This window comes from Gavia stellata, chromosome 18 (assembly GCF_030936135.1).
Source record: "Gavia stellata isolate bGavSte3 chromosome 18, bGavSte3.hap2, whole genome shotgun sequence".
NCBI classification, from domain to species: Eukaryota; Metazoa; Chordata; class Aves; order Gaviiformes; family Gaviidae; genus Gavia; species Gavia stellata.
The window spans coordinates 6,116,031-6,135,212 of record NC_082611.1 but is presented as its reverse complement, the minus strand read 5'-3'; the positions used below and the strand labels follow the sequence as shown (position 1 = coordinate 6,135,212).

Genomic DNA, 19,182 nt, shown 5'->3' with positions numbered 1-19,182 from the left:
CATAAGAAACATGTTGGCTAGCATAAAAGGAGGGGGCGGATTAAATAGCTTTCTTGGGGTTTTAATCATTCCTTTGGTAGAAAAGATTTCATTTAAAGCCTTTAAAGCGTGACGGACATGCCCCATTATGAACAACTCACTGAGCTACCTGTGAACTGTACCTCTGTGACAGTTACACCATAGGGAGAAAGCATAGGGACGAGCAGAATCAGACACTCAACATCTCTTGCTGTAGCTCACACGTTCAAAGAAGAAATGGCCACTAAACTAAGTGGTACTTTCCTGCTCTGATTATTTAGAGGCATATGAAAGCAGGCAGCTCTCTTGCAGAAGGCAATCACCAGGGCCATTCAGCAAAGCTGTGCCTGGATGGGACACTGAGGCAGAGCAGGATGGATGTGCAGCCGCTGCTGTTCCCCGGTGTTTAGGGAGGACAAGTAATGGCTCTGAGAAAATTAATAGCTTTGTAGCTTTAAATTGGGAGAGAAAGGGAAAAAACAAACAGATGAGTTGCTTGGTATTTTGCTAGAAGCAAACAGAAGAGCTGAGATTTACTTAAAGGACTGGAAGAGTGAACTGGAGGTAGGGAAGAAACTGCTTCCAGGGAGACCCTCCAAGCACCACAGTGGCAGAGGTCACCCCCACCCCAGCCCTTGCACGGGGGGCTTTGGTCTGTGCAGGCTGAGCCCCCGCAGCCCAGTGCGTAGAATGGGTAAGAAGGGAGAAGGATGACGGTCAGGGTTACAGCGGGTTAAAACAGGGAGTGGGAGAGATGTCAATGGAGTAAGTATCGCCACTTGTTCATGTTCACTTCATGCAAAAGGTCAAAAATTCTCTCGCACGGTGGTTTTTACTGTTAAAAAACAACCTAGAGTGGTTCACAAGCATTTTTCCCCCCAGCACCAAACTCTTACATATGCTATCTTAATAAATATCTTCACGCTGGAGAGGGATAAAAAGCATTTTGTTTTGATTTCATTATATTTCCTGAAATTGCTTTTTTCTTTTTGCCTTTTTTTTTTGCCATTCAGTTATGGTGGCCCTTGCAGAGGGATAATGCAATAACGCTTCTGACAAGGTCAGCTTTCCAATAACTTTGCAAATGGCATTTCCCAATGACAAAACAAACACAGCTTTTCTTCTTTTGTAATTAATATAGTAGAAATGTCAACCTGGAAAGTTGGTCTCCAAAGGCAGTATGTTATCAGCAGAAATTAATTTTTTTTTAAGCCAGAAAGTGTTTCCTTATCTGTAAACCTGAAAATACTATTTACATAGTAAAACTACTGTTATGAGCGTAAAACATAAAATTTCTGCAGCTTATGTACGTGTCTGAAAAAACAGCAACTGGGGAGGAGTTAAATTGCTAATTCAGACACTAGATCATTTTGAGAACTGCACGTTCATTTTGCAAATTCATTTTGCACACGCCCTATAGAAGCACACAGCTCTACGCTGTGTGCACATACCGAAAGAAACGTGACTCCACTTCCATATTTATCTTTAATTTAATCACTTGTTTAATGCACAGAATTAGTCGTCCCAGCTACTCTTCCATCCACATAAGCAATAACAACCAGCTGTTGGTCCTGGACCTACCGGTAACCTATGTGTCTCCCATGTGAGGCAGAGAAGAAAGGGTGCGGGAGCAGGGACTCTTCCAACTGCTTCTCCCAGTGGAAGGAAGACCCTGCTGCTCAAAGGGGGAAAAGGAATAAGAGAATCTCCTTTCCCTAAAAGGGGAATGAGCTCTTGGCACTGTCCCATAGAGGGACATGGAGGCATTGTCCCATGGAGGTCGAGCCCATGGGGCTTCGGGCACACCCCATCTACCTCAATCCAAACCTATGTGCTATACAGTCAGGTAGGTCAAAGCTCTACCTAGGACCTGCTGCTTGTTGTCTGAATCTCTCCTTCAAACGCACACAAAGACAGTGAGCCCTGAGTCCTGTCATCCAATTCTTTCTATATTTAGTTTTTACAGCTCCTTACAGGCACTCAGGACAAGCGAATGTGAGCTTCAGAGTGCCATCAGCAGGGTGGAGAAGACTCAATGGAGGAAGCTGCTGCCACATCTTGGGTGGAGCAAAGGGGGTGGGGGGAAGAGTATTCAGCTGCAGCAAACAACAGCTCTTGCAGTTACAGCATGGGCTGTCACAGCATCTTAGCAGAATGCAAATTTTTCTGTGAAAAATATTTGCCATCGATGTCAAACCCAGCCCTCCAGGTGTTCGCAGCTCCTAGGCACGAGATCAGTACAAACCTTCTCAAACACTTGCAGAAAAGTGATCCATTTAAAACGCTCCCCCCTTCAATTACTTTCACTTCAACCACTTTGTCTCAATTCCTTACACACAGTCTTGTGGCACGCGAAGTAATAGTGGTTCTTTCCTCAGTGCTGCATATGGGAGAAAGTACCTGGGATGGTACAGCACTGGAGTAAGCGCATTTCACTTCCTATGGACCCAAGACAGTAGCAAGCAAAGGGACACATTTGCTGGAATCCCTAGACAATTCTTTTTCTTCACTACCCAAGGAAAGTAAAGAGATGTAGACACAACTATAGACAGACATATTTAAACATTGCTCTGGCTCTGCTTCCCTACACTTAAAAAGGAGCTTGGACCCCCCCTAGGGTTGTAGGATCTGCCTACATACAACCTCTACAAATCATAAGACTCTCAAAAATAGTTCTACTCCTGACAGGAAGAAAGTTAAACATCATCTTGGTGTAAAAAGCTTATCTTCTTTTCTTGTCTCATGCTCACACTGTTTACCTATTAATCCCCTTCCAAATTCCTGACTTCAAAAAAGGTATCAATATTTCTCGGGAAATCCTGAGACTCTGGATTCTTACAGAGAGAAAATTAAGCCTCAGTTCCCCCACTGTCCCAAACTGATTTCACCTGAACAGGAAAACTTATGGTTAATGGTTCTTCACAGATCCTGGTCTAGATGTCCCACAACACTAAGAAAACCCAGCAGATGTCCTGTATTGAGAAACTTGTAATATAATAATCTCATGACATCAATCAGAATTCATTAACTGAAACTAGACCAATTCTTCAAATTTGCTATAGTTTCTATTAAATAATGTTGTCTCCGACATATTACATAAGCAAATGTGCTCATAAAATAGGGAACAGTTCATTTCTCCTCAATGCAACAAACCATGGGTCAAAGATAATTTCCACAATGCTCTGAAAAAACTCATTTGACTTCCAATATATTCATCAATTTAAGCAATGCTTCACCTGAGATGTTGTGAACAAGCATTGAACAAAATAGTTAGTACTGCATGATACGGTGCCAGGAGCAATCCAAAACTCCTTAATTCTCCAGACAGTCCTCCAGTTTTATAAGGATTTTGGGTCTTCGTTTGAAAGGATGCTCTGAGTGACTGCTGTCTGAGTAGTGCAGCTGTTCTTACCAGAGGCTCACATCACATGTGGAAATAAGCTACTGTGCAATTACTTAATTATCTCGCTCTCCTATCCTTTAAAAAAAATCCACTGCGATTCAACTTGAAGCAAACCCAGTTAATCCAGTTTTATGGCTGAGAATTAAAACAGAGAGAAGTCAGAGATTCAAAGCTGCAGTGCTTGTGGCAATGCCACCACTCTGAGAGGCACAGATATTAATGCCTTCAAACCATAAGTATTTGAGGAATAAAGAAATGCAAAAAAACCTGTTTGTGCAGCTTATCCTAGCTAGTGTTTTAGAGCCTGCTGTTCAGAAACGCGAAGTCCCTTCCCCTGTCCTTGGATGCCGCCCAAGCCCATGCCTAGCTACCACACTCGGCCACCTCTTGGTGTTCACCCTTCCCTTGCTTGTGAGGCGCAGAAGTGAGGTTTGTTCTGCCCGACTTCCCTTAACAATAACTCCCTCATCCCCCCCCATCCATCTTCCCGCTTGCTTCTCTGCCATATCCGCTCGACCATCCTTCATAATTCAGAGCAGAGGAGCTAAGGAACAAATGTTACAGCACACGCATCAAGGGAACTATAACTTTGAATTACCTGACCTGGGCGAGTTTAAATTCTCAGCCATAACATTGGATTAACCTAATTTCTTTTTATTGAATATTTTACCTTTAGAAGTCCTACAGCCTTTTCTCTTAGAGAAGTATGAGAACTGAAGGTCAAATAAATTCTTTTACGGGTATATTTCTAGTTTTCATTATCTAACCTCTTAGCATTGACCATTAATATCTAGTGGCGGTAGGACAAAGCAGAATCCAGTCAGTATTCTGGGGAAAAAGATCACATTCTATAGCCCTTCAAAAATACCTCATAAAATAACACATAACTTTTAACTTTGCTGCATATTCTGAATTGTTATAAAATTTTTTTAAAACCCTCTAAACACCTTGCTTAAATAGAAATTATGTCAGACCTGACATCAATAAGAATACAGAGGCTGTCCTTGTGCCTCCATCTCAAAAGCATCAAAGATAGTAATGAACACCGTATTTTTATCCTTGCAAGGTTTACCAGATACATAAAAAGGCAAGAGAAAGAATTACATAGAGCTGATTCCCAAAAAATTGCTAAGATAATTTTTATGAGCTCTTTCATGCTTCTAAAAGGGAAAGGGAAGCAAGGCCCCGAGTCAGTTTATCTTCTGCCTCCAGGCTGGTCATTTGAAGCTAACATTCACCATTTCCACGTCGAAAGCCCTCAGGTGACTAAGCTCTACTCTAACAAAGCATATCACCTTCATGCCTCTGTGGGACAAATTCCTGTAGGGACCCATACAGGTACACAAAGAAGTAGAATATCCAAAGTCAGTGAAAAGGCGAATTTATCCACTAGCTGTGAAGAACTAGGGCAACACCAGATCAAGAAAAAGAGATCTCACTAGAGAGGATCCAGTGGAAAGCAAGTAGGCAAGGGCAGACCATGCTCCCAAACATCTGCAGCGCCCACAGCCAGCGAACAAGCTCAGTCTTCTCAGATCCCGAGATGCAGACTGACAAGTCAAAAACTAAAGGAACTCTTAGGCTTTGAAAAGTCATTTTGGAGCGGGATAAGGAAGTGAGAACTCAACAACTCTGCTACTTTCTTCATTGAGTAAAAAAAGTGAGTAGTAAACCTATGACCAAATCAGGCAAAGTACGGACGCTAATATCAAACGAAGAAAACCAAGCAAAAGACAAGCATGCATTTGTCCGGGAGCCCACGCCAGAAAACACGCATTCCTCCTGTCTTTCAGAAATCTGCAAATCTCACTTGAGAAACAGTAATATCTTCTGGTTTAAAGATAATTCCTCCTTCCAAATGGTCTTTGTGCACTGCTTCGAAACTACTACAGTCTCTCCTCCAAACACATCGATTTCAGCTCTCATTATTCATTCTTTACAGAGAGACTCTGCAATTGTATTAGCAAATGCTATTAGCAGGCCTTGTGGAACAAACAACCTGTTTCAAAGGAAAATGGCTTGTACGCACTTTATTCTGGAAGACAATTTCCATTTGCTTAATATAGTCATGATATTTTACTGAGGTAATTATACTCTTAGCTATCAGTAACAATTAAACCCTTAGACTGAGGTTGCTTAATAAAGGTCTCAAAATAAATAACACATTCCAAACACAATATTTTAAAATGTCAAGCACGCAAATAAGATCTTGTAATGAATATAACGAAGCGTCAAGTATAAATCAGCACAAAGTTAGTTTGTCATTGTACAAATCTCTGCAAAAATTGCCATGAGAGTATTGTGGGATTCTGATCAGCATGCTACAGAAAGGGCAGCGCAGGCACTGCAGATGAAGCCATTTCATTAAATGTTATGGTTTGTTCATGAGAGAGGCTGGGTGAAGCCACCAACGCTGCTATGTTTCTATAGTTGCAGAGCTGAGTGACTTGTGTAGCGCAGTCGAGACTACGGTGAGGCTGATAAAATTTGTATTTGTTCTTTTGTATTTTCTGTAGCGACTTCCATGAAAACTAGAGTCAGACCATTCCGTTACAAGTGAAATAAAACCCAGAAGCAGACAAATTAGGGGGGTGCAGACAAAAGAGAAAAATCACTCTCAAACTCTGAGGTCTGGAGATATTTGAAATCAGGTCAACAGATATTAGAAAGCTGTTACGTATGGAAGGGGAGAGCATGGTTTAAAGGTCCTTACAATGCAGACAGCAAGATGAGTAAGAAAGGCAAAGTAGACCAGTGACACACATTAAAAAAAAAAAATACCAAACAGGCAGGAAAAGTGTTGTCAGAATAAATATTTGCAGAATCTCCTTGTGAAGCATCCGTTGCAGGCAGGGAGTGGTACAGCAAATTGCCTCCAACACTGCTACATTTGGGAGGCAGCTGCCCGAGCTCCAGAAGGTGGTTAGGTGGATCAGGACTAAAACACAACACAGTAAGTAACTGGAAGAAGTTACTCAAAAAAAATCACAACAAATTTGCACTATACAGGGGGAAAAAAACCCAAAAACCCTAGTGTTCAAAGAAATCCTCCCAGAACTCTCTTTCCCTGGAGCACCTCCACCTCACGAGACACAAGGCTGTCAGAGACCAACAAAAGCAAACACCAAACGGGATATTTCCAACAGAAAATGTCTATAGCAGCAGTCATCAAACCCCTAAATCCTGCTTTCTCCTCACAAAACTTAACACGCTTTATCCAGTAACCCAGAGACGCCCGTGTAAACCACGAACACGAAGCCCAGCGACCACCCTGCATCCCTCGGGATCAATGCACCGCCAGCTGACGGGGGGAGAGAGGGGAGATTTTTCAGAAAAGCATCTACCTCATCTCCGACCTGCTAGTCCTCGTCCTTTAAAAAAAGGCACCCTACACGAGGAGTCTGGGAATTAAAATTCGTGATGTTACTGGATACTAAAAATCAGAATTCAGCAGAGACCTGTTCAAACCCCCTGCACTCCGCAGGCAGCAATTACCTCTTTCTCTCTGTCCCACAGCAGTTAATGATCTTCTCTCTTCCCTCTCTGCCCACAACTACCGATCACCTTTCCTCTGAAATTATTAACTGATTAACATAATCAAGTTGAAATCAAAGGGAACTGTGCTCAATCTAAAAGGTTGCTGAGTGTCTTTCAAACACAGAGTGCCCCGTCTCCCCTCGTCTCAAGCATGCAGGATGATCCAGTAAGTACTACCTCACCCGACAAAACGCGCCTTGCTGAATCACAGAAGAGGGAGCAGTGAAATCGCTTTAAAATGTATTTATTTGCAGGCATAAAAAGGAAGATAACTTCCATGGGTTTATAAAAATCTACGAAGGGGAGACACGGTGAGCAGAGGGAAAGGATTGGCAAGGGTCAGGCTGACAGCAGATAACAATCGTGTGTAGAGTGGCAGCACAGCTGGTGATGCATGAGTAATGGTGCTGCTTAAATGATATACATGGAGTCATGAAGTGGATCGAAGGAAGGAAGAAGCATCGTATCATAACAGCCAGGGAAAAGCATTCGATACTGCCCATAACACAGAGGAGCAGCCCAGTTCTACCCCAAAGCTACCTGGATGCAGAGCGCAGGGCATAATACCCAAACGAAGGTCTGTTGCAAGGCATCTGTTTGCCAGAGTGGCTGTTTTTATTGCTACTGAGTGCAACATTGAGTGCAATATTTAAAGTTAAATTTTTACGTATCCCAGAATAAGGGTTAATTCACCTTCCTTGCTGAACCCCCAGAACTTTAGGATCCTTCCTTGTACTATAAAATAGTCTACCTCCTAAGAAAAAAATATAATGCAGGACCCAATATGACAGAGAAACCATCAGCATTATTTTAAATCTTTCCTGATTACAAAACAAAGCAGATGGCAAATCAAGTCATGAACTCTGCATCTGCCATGCTTAATGAACAGTTTAATTACCTAGTCCCATTTCTGATGCATCTCTGCCATTCTCAGCTCTGGGAGACGCTTACATACTTCGCACTGACTCTTGCGAAGATCTCTCCAGGAACATGTGGCATGAACAGTCAGTTGGAGTTGGTTAATCAATACTTGTTTAATCTCCAACTCTTATGGTGATGGCCTAAATTATATCTCAATAGAAACAGATTTCCTATCAGATCACACGATCTGGTTGAACGCTCAGAAAACAAAACGGAATTTTTCAGCCTCTTCTCCAGGCAGTGGAGTACCCAAAGGCAGAGAAATGCACAGACGGGAAATAAACACAGCAAAACAACAACATCCAGTACAATCAGATTAATTCATTTGCTGCGTTACGCCTTATACGAGAGCAAGGGATGCAATTAGGACGGTGTACATTCACAAAGTCTACAATTTGAGAAGCAAATTGGACTCATTTGCGATGTTACAAAAAGTAAATAAAATCGCACTTCACATTTTGAGTTCTTGTGTATGCAAACAGGCAAGAGCTTCCTGTGAAGGATCATGCACCAGCTGCAAGCAAGCAGGGCATTTGGTCTCTGGTCAAATCCACTGCATGTGCTATAGGTTGCTTCTACTCACTCCACAGCTTCGTGCAGTTACGTCCGTCAGCTCTGTGCACAGAAGAAATAACTGTTTTAAGAACTCACTGAACTGCATGCGTGCAGGACAAGAGGCTGGAAGGTTGAACGCTAACAGCAGCTAAATAACAAATATAGCTAAGGGCTGATCGCGACCAGGTAAAATCACACGAGGAAAAGAGGAGGTGACAACACTAAAAAGACCCATGCAAGCCAACTTTTAGCCCTCCACATCAGAAGGCTTTGGGAACCCTTCAGTGTGCCTTTATTGCTTTTCTCCAACCTCACTTCTCCTGCACAAGGTCCATCTGTGCCTCCTGAAAGCTGCCCTTCTGAAACAAATAGAGCAGAGCTTTCTTTCCATTAAATACTGACTCAATCAGCTGCTTGCACTCAGAGAAGGATTTTCAGAAAGGGTTTTTCATTTTGGGAGACCTACACGTCATATAAAATTTCCTAAGAGATTCACAGTTTAGCAATTCAGTAGCAGATTTGGCTGGTTTTAATAAGCCTATTTCATAAACAAAGACCAGGAGTTGTGTGCAAAGCTCTCAGAAAAAGAGAAATACTCACAAGCTTAAGGTAAACATGGCATTCAAAGCCAATACAATAGTAAATCAAACAAGAAAAAGGGCAGAGGTGGACTAGGTCTTTCCCCAGCATTTCAGGTATCTCCCACTACTGCTGTATCGGAACTACCTCACGTAATAAAGCAAAGATTAAAGATTTCCCTAAAACTCTGAGCAAAGCCAAAGCAAAAAGACAACACAACAGACATCAAACCCAGCCAAGTGGATTTCTAAAAGAGCAAAATTTCTTTTCCATCACCTTAAGTGAATAGGGTGACACTCCAGCAGATACCTGCAAGCCATCAATGTCTGAAAAGCTCTAGGGTGTCCAAATCTAGTCTTATGTTTCACTGAAAACTTGTAGATCAGAAAACTTAAGTACTGCCCTGATTTACAAGGACATATGGGAGAACGTAATCAACTAACATGTTCTAAACAGCAGTTTGTCAACAGGAATAACCAGGACGCAGCTCCTATGTCAGCCCACTGTCAGAGGCGGAATCGATTGGGCTGGACTGCTGCACTAGTATGCCAAAGACTGGAGAACACTGTTCTCCAAGTCTGCCAGGGAAGAGAGATTTGTAGTGACTCACCAAACTATCCTAGACTGACAATTGTGCCAATTCCGAACAGTAAACCAACTGGAAAGGCTCAAGTAAGGTCAAGAAAGCCCAAAAGAAGTAAATGAGGCGAGGAAGCAAGCAATGGAGGGAGAAGTTAAATGCACTGAAATGGAAATACGAGAACAACCAAGAAAGACAGAGACTGTGGCAAGTAGAAAATGAACAAGACTGAACAAGTGAGACAGGCAGTCTGTGAAACCCAAAAAATATTGTTTGAATCTTGAGGAAAAAAATCCAATAGCCGTAAAAGTAAGCTGAGAACGAATCAGATCAGTAAAGCAAGTACCTCCTGGAGAGAGTATGTTTACTACTAAAATATTAGGTACTGCTGTTATCAAATGAAGAACAGCTTATCGTTTTCTATTGATCTTTTAAAACGTATTCAAGGCTTGAGACTTCCAGGTTATCCAAAGAAAGGATAGCTGTTACTGCATTAAACTTGCGCTGTTAAACACGACTGATGCCTTTCAATCCTTATTTGCTCAGCATACAGGAACAGATTCACTGCCCTACTACAGGGTCAAATATACACAAAGGCAAAAATCATACTATCAAAAGCAACAGCAATTCAATCATATATACAATTGTCTCCCCCAAATTAGATTTTCACAGTCCTATTTAACAAGACAAAAGATTCAATAGAGAGAGCTCATCTTTTCCATTCTGAAATTACATAGGAGCACACTGTACTACTGATGCCACTAATTAGATGATTAAATACCATTCTAGGTGATATGCTTTCAATGTAAAATAATTATTTTTAACAGGCAATATATTTGCTCAATCTCATTTTAAATCACAATATCATACTTTTTTAATTAAATGAAATTCCTTCTTCTGATTTTGCATGAGAAGAGCAACTAGTAGGAGAAATAGTACCAAGGATAGATTGCCCAAGTACCATAATGCATGTACTTATTCACAAAGGACCCCTAGCATTCCCTGGATGGAATATAAATTTTCAGAGAACAGCAAAGTCTTTATTCCTTTAAAACAGGTCAGTTGAGGAATCATTGAACACACTGAAAACTTCCACTGTCAAAACACAAGTTTATTTGCCATGGTCTGATGAAGAACATTTCCAACTTTTCCTCTACTCGTCTTCAGGGGAAGGATAGCAAACAAAGCAAAGGCTCTGTCTTTCTATATGAATTAGGGTACAATCCATTACATGACAAAGTACTGTTGTCTTTTTGTCCAGTACTTAAAAAAAAGTAATGATATTTTGTGTTCTATGACAAAATGTGTTTCTGCTGAGGACTGGAAATAAGTTAACAAAGGGACTATTTTAGAAACCATCTGAGAAACTTGCTTCAGGGCTGAGCGGCCCAGCGCAATGCTAGACAGCTGAGAACGTTGCAAAGGAAGGATTTTTATTGGCTTCAGTATCCACCTGTGTCATATCCAGCCATGCCAGTACCAAATTAGAACAGTATGGAGGGCTGGCTGCTGCTGGGGGTATTAGAAAGACTGAGAAGAGGTGCCTCTTCTGTTTCCATGGAAAGAGTTCGGTCCATCCACTCTGATTGTAGTGCCTGCCTCAGTGTAAAGCAGAAAGAACTGATGTAATTTTTCTCTTCTCGCTTATCTGACTCTCTGTGGCATCAAATTCTGCAGCCAGAAGATCTGATAGAATATTCTCTTGTGTAGCAGTTGCTTCATGCTTCAAGAAGCCCTGCTTACCACACATCACAGACTCTTTGGCTTAACAATGACACGGAATTACACAGAATTGCATGCAGCACAATTAAAAATGATCAAAATGCTTTAGTTAACACTGAAAATTAAGGCCTAAAGCACAAGCTCAACAGAACAGCTCCTTTCCCTCTTGCTCAGACACTCCCATACCAGCATCTTTCCTCCCTGTACACAGCGATGTGCCTGGCTCCCTCTCACTCGCTCTAACTACTCAAGTCTGACCTTATGCACACCCATAAGCTTACTTACGTGAGCAGCTTTATAACGTCAGGGAGATTGCTCAGATGAGTGAAGTTTTGTGAGGTGTATTCTTGGAAAGTGAAGTAGCTATCATTCTGACTATAGAGAATTATTATTCCCTTTGGGTAAAGAGCACTCTCAGAATTTAATATAAAGTTTTCAATACTCTACGGACTTCAAAATTATTGTATAGAATTTCATCATGAGAGCATACCTGATATAGGATAATGCAGACTTCTTTGATATATCCTACAGAAAGAATCTTCAAACGTATTTTCAATTTACTGGTCTAGTGCCTACCATTACATTTGAACAGACTTTCAGCATAAGAGGAAGGCGAATCTCTTACTCTCTGTAAATTGTTTTTCCACAGGAACAGTTGACAAGGTGCCGTCGTTTCGTTCTCTTTAGGAAAGGACGCGATGCAGCCAAAGCCATTATAAATTCCCTTCAGTGGCTCAAAACACTCTAACAACAACATGATTCAATTCTCTGCTTTGCACAAATGTCCAGCCTGAGACTAAGTCACGTATCGCCAACACAGCATGAGCCCATATGGGGGGACTAGCAAAGCCTTAGGATGTACTAGTACTTTTATTCTAACGCAGCCCTAAAGACAAGTTTCATGTATGTTATAGCACCTGCTATGCAAAGACCCCGTAGCAACTTTGTAGTACCAGTTACAGAGGTGAACAAGGAAGAAATAGCAAGGACTACACCTGGAGGAAAGAAATAAGGACATGGGCTTTTCCAAACATTATCTAGAAACTCACCTTGGTGAGTAGCAGCACACGTTTCTGCAGCCGTCTGACCAGTGCTTCGTGCTGCTCACGCTTCTTCTTCTCATCCAAGAGCTGGCTCTGAACCCGTAGTATTTCTTCCTGCAACTGCTGCCGGGCCTTCTCCAGTATTCGGGCACTAAAAAAAGATAATACAGACCTATGAAATCTCGACCACTGCCTCTTAGTCAGATCAGAAAAACCTGAGAGGAGAAGCATCACCACGATACCAGGACACTGCGGCTGGTGCCATTTCATCTTGGCTGCACCACTGGAAACCGAGTAGCTGGAGTCTCATTATCAGCCTTTCTCAGAAAAAGATACGAGAGAAGAACCATCCCAGTGACAGCCTTCTTGTTCAGCACAAGACAATTACTGGAACCTCACGTATACAAAGCATTTAAATAATTGCACATCTATTTCAAAATCAACCAGTTTGCCTTTGAGAAGGTGCCTGGTTTTCAACAAATGATGCACTATCTCAGGTTCTACTGTATCTTTTAATCTTCTTCTAACAATGTAGAAGTAAAACTGAGGTTTAATATGATCTGCTTTGACAGACATATAATACTCAGCAAGTCATTATAGCCACCACCTGCACATTGTTCATGCCAGCAACCTATATTGGAAGAGAAATGTCATCTGAGGCCAGGTGATTAGCACTTCTTTTGCAATGTGGACATGATTCTCAATTAAGCCAGACTAGCTTCGTCCCTCTTCTTCTCTGCTCTCTGTGCAGCACGACATGGTGACGCAAAATTATCCCTGTATACCTGGAGATGTTCTTCATGCATGCCCTTCAGGCACTCAGTCTACTGCTGGGACTCTAATGGACAGCTGTTCCAATGCACTCATCAAGCGGCTCATCACAGATCAAGTATGCTGGCAAAGTACTTGATCAATAACAAAATAAGAGTGAAATAATTCTTGTGATTGTTAAGAGTCAGTTTATAATTTGAGTATGACAAGTTTATCCAAGACTGCACTAACTTTAAGTATTTAAAGAGTGAGCAGGACATGAAAAAAAGTATTGCACACAAGTCAAAAACCCTCAAGCAAGCTGGAAAGATCAAAACCAACATCTCTAGCTTACTCAGGAACAGAAGATCTTTGTTTCTCTGATGCTAAAAACAACACCAGAAAATTTATGAATGCTTCAGAGGGGTATTCTTCACCATTATAATTAAAAGAAAATAAATAAAAATGCTTTCAAATAAAATAGCAGTATTGTTAAGGTACTGTTTAGATAGATCCAAAAGGGAATACTGCCTTAAAAGACACTCTAAGCGTCAATCAAGTACATCCTGCACTGCCAGGTCACCAAATTGTACTTCTTGGGAAATTTATGTAGGAATTGACCAAAATCCCCAAGTAGCTGTCTCCCTAACTCAAAATCTTCCTCCTTGAAGAAAAATATGCATTTTAAAACACTGGATGAATTAGAAGCCTGTTTAAAGCTCCAGTTCAATTTGGAACCATTCACAGACCAATTTAATAATCAGCGACTGTGAAACAGTCTCTTCATTGTTGTATTCAGGTGGGAAAGTTCATCAAGAGGGCTTCAAATCTGCATTCGAAAATGGATAATTTCATTACCAAGGCATCACTACTTCCTTGGTTGTTTTAATTAATCAGTTAAAAAGGGAACCTCTGCCCAAGAGCAGTATCTGTGGTGATGGAACATGAAGCGGTGCCAGCCTTGCGCTGAATGCTCCCTTCCCCATCCCAACCTCAGCAAACATCTCACGTTCAGTCTTGTGGATACTTAATAGAAACACTAGCCTTTTCCTTACTGAACAATGCAAGAATTCCACAGGATAAAGCAGAGAATCAACTCTTGTCAGATTCTACAAAATAAATACATATTAAAAAATTTCCTAGATGCCAAATAGCAGGCTGAGTCCTGGCATACTGTGAAATATGGAATAAAATTAAGTGGTATAACCGAGACGTCAAATGTCACAAGCACATATATGTCACTCAGGAAGCGACTACCTGCAGTGTGCGAAACCCACATCATTCAGAAGTTACAGCCGCCAAATTATGAAGCTACCCACCACTGCTCTCCAGGCCCTCCTTTTGCTGGAGGTCACCACGTTGCAGTATAGCCAGCAAACTCAAACATGTGCTCCCATTTCCGCTGCTCAGTTCACAATACAGCATCCTACATCTTAAACACCCCTTCAGGGGCAATTTAGGCTGACAGTCATTTCCACTCGACGGACACAACTTGGGTGACATCTTAAAATGTAACAAGAAGATTCATCACACCACGCCTCTCAAAATCTTAGGCTTAAAACACTTATCCCGCTTTCCACAGGGCTTGTACTAAGACAGACGCTGCTAAGCTTGTGCTAAGACAGACTTTACGCCCATGCATACGTGCCAGCCTACCAAGTTTGCAACAGGTCAGCCTCCAATACAGGGCAGAACAGATGGGTGAGACCAGGTAACCTCAGCCACTGTCTTAAGATCCATTAGAGTTTGTTCAACGGTATTCTTTTTTTATGCATAGGGTAAATATAAGTACAAAAACCCCATCAACTGTGTTATAACAATTTAAATTGCACTACAGAAACCTTACTGCAAATATTAGTTGCTCTGTCAAAGAAATGTAGCTCTGATTAGAGTCAGAACAGAAGAAAAAATGCAAACATAAGATTAAATACTACAAAACAGCCAGAATCTCGCATTTGATTATTGCAAAACAGTTTGATAGGACAATGGAGAAATCTTTTTTTCTTAATATTCTGATATTGTGACCTATTTCTATAAATGCTGAGTGGACTGATGGATTATGATTGAGCTGGCATTCACAAAGCAAAATATGTGCTACGTTTCTTTCTGAAATAATGAAAAATATTTGAGATTCACATCTCATGGAAAGCAAAGACATTCAGCCACATACAGACCTCTCAAACTAGGTTGGAAAACTAGTGTTTTAAAACATGAGAGAAAAATTAAGCCAAGGGAGACAAATGGACAATTTCCTCAGCCATTACATGGTCTTTGGAAAGAACACCATCATCTGCTTGTATTTCAGCCTCAGATCAAATGTGATGTTAATGTAAATAAAATTTAAATGCCAGAGATGTCTATGAAAGCAGGGAAAATACTTAAACTCTCTGAACTGACTCTGTTGCCATAGGTTTCCTTGCTGTAAGAAGTGTGAAACTCAACTTTCTTACAGCTCTCTACACCATGCCAAAGCAAATTATTGAGATCGATTCTTCCTCTCTTAGGACAGATTGATAATTCTTCCAGAAACTGCACTAAATACAACAAAAACCACCTCTATAAAAAAATATCCAAAAAGAAAGTTAAATTCCTTACTGACACAAAAGGATTTGGAAGTAGGTACCCAGCAGCAAATAGCATTCAAGTTCGATGTGGGCACTCGTCTTCCACACTCATGACACCTATGGCTTTTCATAAGTAATTGCTCACTCAAAATGAGCATTTAAAAAAAAATAAAATAAAATAGGCCCAAAGTTCTCTGTTCAACATTAGCTTGGAGAACTGGCATTTTTAAAAAATCTTTGCAATTTCAAAGTAAACCTTTTTAGCCTTAAAGAGGAAAAGTCATTTCTGTTTATCAGCCTATTAATGTTCCTTGTTCCACATCCCAGTGAATGAGATGCCAACATCCTTCTGTTCTGAGCTGTTGAGACTCTTCATATTTTGCTCTTCCCTTCTGTAATCCACTTTAATGTAATCTTAATGATAAAACTTCATTTTCCAGAATCGTCTTTGAAAGACTGAGAACAATGACGGCAGAGAGTGAATGCTGAAGCTGTAAGATACATTTTAATAATCTCCTTCAAAAAATTCCAAAGCAGCTGACAGCTTCCCCCCCCCCGCAATGATCCATAAAACATTATTTTAATCATTCCATCCTTTCAGTAGCCATGTTACCACCTCAGAGACACTGAAAAAATAACAGGGAAAGCAAACAGGATGCCAGAACCAGTCTGTATACCAACCTGAGAGGAAAACAAGAGGTCCACAGCGGCACAGAGACAATTAGAAGAGCAACACTGTCTGGGTCATGTTGCAACTCAGGAAAAGATGAGACACTTGCACATACCAGGGCCAGCTGTCAGAAACAAGGATCACATCAAAGAGAAGGCACCGAAAAACAGGGAGCGTGGATGGGAAGAATCCTGAAGATGCTCAGAGGGAAAACACGATGACAGTGCTATTCCACATATATAACACAAGAAAGAAACACGCTGCAACTATCAACATCTTCATGACAGAGTCCAAAATAAAAAGGTTAGCACACAAGCTAATGAGGCAAAAAGGAACAAGGAAATTGTTTTGTAGCAAGACATTTGGATGAAGAAAAGCACAGCCATTCCTGAGGCTTGACAACTTGCAGCCTTCTCAAGGTAGCTACACATTTATAGACAGTACACACAAAGACATAAACCACACTGGAAACTGATGAACAGAGAGCTTCAACAAAAATGTTATTTTTTCATTCCAGTTCTTCTCCCCCAGGTTTTATAAGCCAACATGAAGGTGTAAGTAGCAACAGGGTAACTCCAGCATGTCTTCACATTGTCCAGTGGATAGCAGCAGAACATCTCTGCCTGTGCCCTCCCTCAAGGGTCCTTCCAACCTCCAATTTCTGGCACACACTTCTTCCCCCCATCAGCCTCTACCCAACCTGCCTCGACAGGAACCACCATCATCGGGGGTGAGAATTAAAAAAGAAAAACAGAAGGGAGAAGATAATGACAAGAAGTCTGACTTAAAAAGGGACAGGACACAGGAAAGAAAAGGTGGGGCTTGGCAAAACAGAAAAAAATCCATCTTATGTTAAAAAGGAAAAAAATTGATCCATTATAAAATGCTTCTGAAAAGATGATGGGAGCTCTGAGAACACTGCTGCAGAATGGAGCTGACAAAAATAATAAATTTGAGACAGGTAAACTAGAAAAACAAACATCAGGAAGGAAGAAATTGTTTTAGTGCTACAAGTATTTCAGCTCAAAAGTCAAAGGTTTGGGTACGAACTTTTATTAAAATAAGATTGTGTGGCATCTTATTCCGCTTCCTTTCTTCTTCACGTACAGAACTGCTAATGTACTGAAGCAGCAGCATCCAGCCCTGCTGTCAAACACTGCAACGGGCACAAGTGGGACCTGTGGAGGCCAACGTTTCCCCGCTGTGTTATTTGGTGACTACATTCAGAAGGAGCAATGATACAAAATATTAACATCTGTAGTGTAAGTTATCACACAGGCCATATTTTATTTCAAGCTTTAACTGTGCCTCATAGAGAGCCATATGAAATACTGCTACAGAAAATACTACACGAAACAGCCTACAGAGAGTCAGTAGGAAAACAAGCTTTCTTCTTGCTATTTATTTCTCCCAAGTCTTCAGCAGACATCTGCAAACTTTCTCTTGGTTCATTCTTTGCATTTTCTCAAAGACCTTTATATAACTCACCATCAGGCTTCCATAAATCACAAATCATTTAAAAATAAGCAGTTCATACATCACGTTGCTGCTCTACATACAAGGAAGACTTGAATCATACTGAATTTATAATGAGGGAACAACAGAAAGAGAATTCTTTTGCTAGGGTGGACAGATGAAATGGGTAAGAAGCAGACAGATGTTTGAAGCTTTATTGGTACACTGACAGTACGTTTTATCATTGAGACAGTATTTAATTTTACTCCCTAACCAGCAGCATAAATATCAGGCTCAGAAATGCAGTTCCTTCAAAGTGAATGGTTACAGAACAAAAATACCACAAATTTTATGTCCCAGCCCCAGTACAATAGCCATAATTGACTGGCAGGAGTTAGGATTTACTAAAAGAAATTCACATCAGGCACCCTCTGCTTCCTTTCATTACAGGGTCAACACGCTTGCTGCAACGTATGCGGCTTTGCTGACTGCAATAACCCAAAGGAACCAAAACCAGGAACATTGCCAAAATGCAAAGGCCAGTGTGGCTCTATCTGAACAGATATCGAATCAGCCGTTCAACGTGACATTTACTGTCATGCTAATAAACATGCTTTCCACATCCACCATCAAGACGAGAATGAAAGCAACATCTTAATAAATGAGAGACTTCTGTGGTTTGTTTTGAAGTTGAAACATGAATAGTTTGTCAAATACATCCACCCCTGACTTCTGGAATGTAAAGTATTTCAAGGGTGAGATAACTACAGGCATACATGTACTTTTTCTAAGCCATCAAACCTGAAGTGTTCATAAGGCCAAAGCTTTTATTAAAGGCATTTATTTGGTGAATAAAACTTTTACTGGTATTTAAAAACCACTGAACCCACACTGCTTGTTGTATGCTTACTAACTTGAAAACGCTGCCATCTTCAGTAAAACTGGCTACAGGAGAAATCAAGCTGATAGTTGAATACACAAAGTGATTTATAATAGCTTACGTAGACAAATCTATTAAGGGCTTTTGGTATGTCCAAATGCTCATGGCTCTTGTTCTGAATCAACAAGAAGTCAGAAAGCCCTGCATCCTGAGCAAACCGATTCCCTTTGCAGTGCTTGGTAGAGAAGCAAATACTAAACGTTCTTAATAAACCACAAGTAATTAAAAAGCAGAAGCTAAGAACAACAGTCATCTACAATTATTAACACAGTGTATATAGCCTGCACAGCATGTATCATCTATCTCTGCATCATAATTTTGTAAGTGGCATTTGGCAATTATGGAGGACTGCCTATTTTTAAAGAGTATTCACTGATAAGGATTTTCCACTCCCACTCTGAGATAAGAATAATCCCCCCCGTACAAGTTAAAAGTGTCTTTCCAA

General features: G+C 40.9%; 1 protein-coding gene across 1 annotated transcript in view; it reads right to left on the bottom strand.

Moving 5' to 3' along the window:
* MAD1L1 (mitotic arrest deficient 1 like 1) overlaps nucleotides 1-19,182 on the bottom strand; it is a 373,028-nt gene that overhangs the window by 244,660 nt on the left and 109,186 nt on the right. The window contains exon 11 of the mRNA XM_059826248.1: nucleotides 12,365-12,509. Within this exon, the coding sequence (XP_059682231.1) occupies nucleotides 12,365-12,509 (145 nt within the window). The remainder of the gene's footprint in view (nucleotides 1-12,364; nucleotides 12,510-19,182) is intronic.